The 2,278-nt window shown below is 43.5% G+C and overlaps 1 protein-coding gene across 1 annotated transcript; it reads right to left on the bottom strand.

Annotated features, from left to right (window-relative positions):
- LOC116396188 (natterin-3-like) lies at positions 1-1,236 on the bottom strand. The gene has a single exon (XM_031870628.1). It carries the CDS (start codon positions 1,118-1,120, stop codon positions 119-121), a length of 1,002 nt encoding a protein of 333 aa, XP_031726488.1. The 5' UTR covers positions 1,121-1,236; the 3' UTR covers positions 1-118.
- Between the last annotated feature and the right edge of the window lie 1,042 nt (positions 1,237-2,278).

Below are 2,278 nucleotides of genomic sequence, written 5' to 3'. Positions count from 1 at the left end.
TATATCAAGGCATATAAAACATAACAGGAGACTTACTTTTTTCTTATCATTACATTGTTACGTGTATCCAACATACAATTTATTAGGTATTGAATCTCATTGAGCCTCCATCATTCTTTCAGGGACAGGGTGTGGGATCAGGTACAGGCTCACAGGGATCCACCACAGCCCGGACTTCTCCCATTTGGACGCCTTTGTAGGTCCCAGAGATGGACGTCCATGTGGTCTTCCCGTTGCTGTAGGTGCGGGTGAGGCGTGCAGTGTAAGGGATGTCTGCCCCGTACTTATACCCCACCATATTGACACCACAGGAGTAGTTTGATGGGACTTTGCACTCAACAGCAACAGTGTGGGTGGTCGACTCAATATAAGTTGTCCCCGTGGTGAACTGGAGGGTCGTCTCCTCGCTAAACTCAATACCTGCGGAGCCAATAACGGGGATTCCAGCAGTGATGCTAGTCTGGACGCCTACCGTGATAGAAAAGCTGGTGTCCCACCTTTCCTCCACTTGGTATGTCTTTGAGATTGTTGCTGTTGCTGTCACTGTCTGGCACTGGTAGTTGGTGACGGAAGACTTGCGCATGGTCTCTGGAGGATAGTCAATGGGTTTGACCCCATCAGTCTTATACTTGACATCAGACAAGTGCTCACTGTAAATATCTTTGCTAAAGGTCAGGACCTGGTAGGTATTGTACCAATACTCAGAACCTTCCCAGGGAAGGTAGAAGACCTTATCTTTAACATCCACTTTTCCAAGACCATACTCGTTCATCCCAACATATACTCCTTTGGAGCAGGTGCTGACTGAATTCTGAGGCACTGATCCGTAGGAGCCGTCCTTCCATTCCATAATCTCAAAGTTGTCTTTGTTTACCAGGATTTGAAATGGCCATAAAAAGCTATTGTACTCTTTCCCTTTGTAGGAGTAGTGGCAGTAAGGATCGATGCCAGGGCTGTAGAAGCCGGCGTTGCACAAGAATTGGCAAACATAGTCGACGCGTCCAACATATTGGTTGTGGATTGAGATTGCTCCTTTTGGGAGAGAGCGGTTAAAGATTTGCCATTCCAGGTTGGTTTCATAAATGTTGAACGATGAATACCGGTCCAGCTTGGTCTTCATCTCCACAGGAGTTGGAAGAGCTTGACTTGTCGATCCGTTAGCAGTGATATTGGGAACCCTGTCCCCCAGACCTGGGTCCAGGAACAGGACTGTGAAAAAGCAGGAAAGAAAGTTTAAGTATAAACTAAATAACATCAGTAAACAATTGTTTATCCCTCCTGCCTGTTGAAAGCAGACACATTTGGAATAGATTTTATAGTCAGCAAACAAACAAACATTCATCAAATATTCAGCCAACGCAGATCAAGTTAACCTCCCTAGCTCGTAGCAAGCTAATGTTATATCCCTAAACATGTTTGCTAACCATCCATAGGTGCTAACGTTTACGTTCACATATTAAGTGACCCTCGTACCCCGGTGCGGTTTTAGGTGCCTGATGGAGTTTGATGTGTCCGATCCAGTACCCTTCATTTTGCATCAAGTACTTCTTTCATCTGGGCCTTGTGTTATTATAGCCAAAGGTTATGACAAATAGCACCGCAGAGCTGTGCTTGCAATGGTGTTGTTGATGCAGTGACATGCCTACCAGATGCGTAAGGTTACACATGATAATAAGGGGAATAACATTCAGTTTGTCAGACATTATTAGTAATGTTTTTGCACCAAACAAAAACAAAAAAGAAGAATAAAGATCGTACACAAGATCGACCCAAGTCGTCTGTTTGAGTCGAGTCTCAAGTCAATTGTCGAGTCACTGTACTGTACAAATTAGGTGCAACTATAGACCAAGTCACAAACTCGAGTCACCATCTCTCTGACTCACAGCACTCCCAAACTGCAGCAGCTGTGTCAAAAAGGTGAATTCTCTCTAATGGGACGAGAGAAGGTGGACCCCGTGTTTTCATCAAGGATGCTTTGAGCTTAAACATAGTGAAATGTGCTCGACGATGTTCCCTTATGTTTCATTTTTTAATATGAATATGTCTGCCATATTGCCCAGAGAATTGTTTTGTTGCTGCTGTTAACGTGATGCAAATTTTAAAAAACGCACTACGGGAATGTCTCGTTTTTCATGTTTTTGCTGTGAAACAAATGGGCTAAAATGGGCTTTTTTGCCTCAATTGACCTTTTTAGGATATTGTAATGACTCAAGTTCCATAATATAGACATTTTACACATTGTGAAACACAGCATTAGAGAATCTGTTTGACTAATCAC

The sequence above is a fragment of the Anarrhichthys ocellatus genome, unplaced genomic scaffold, assembly GCF_004355925.1.
Source record: "Anarrhichthys ocellatus isolate YVR2014 unplaced genomic scaffold, GSC_Weel_1.0 scaffold53, whole genome shotgun sequence".
In the NCBI taxonomy this organism is placed as follows: domain Eukaryota; kingdom Metazoa; phylum Chordata; class Actinopteri; order Perciformes; family Anarhichadidae; genus Anarrhichthys; species Anarrhichthys ocellatus.
The sequence above is the reverse complement of the archived record's forward strand: the minus strand, read 5'-3'. Positions and strand labels throughout refer to the sequence as shown.

Coding starts and splice junctions, on each gene's coding strand:
- LOC116396188 (XM_031870628.1), bottom strand. CDS start 1,120: ATGAAGACCAAGCTGGACCGGTATTCATCGTTCAACATTTATGAAACC.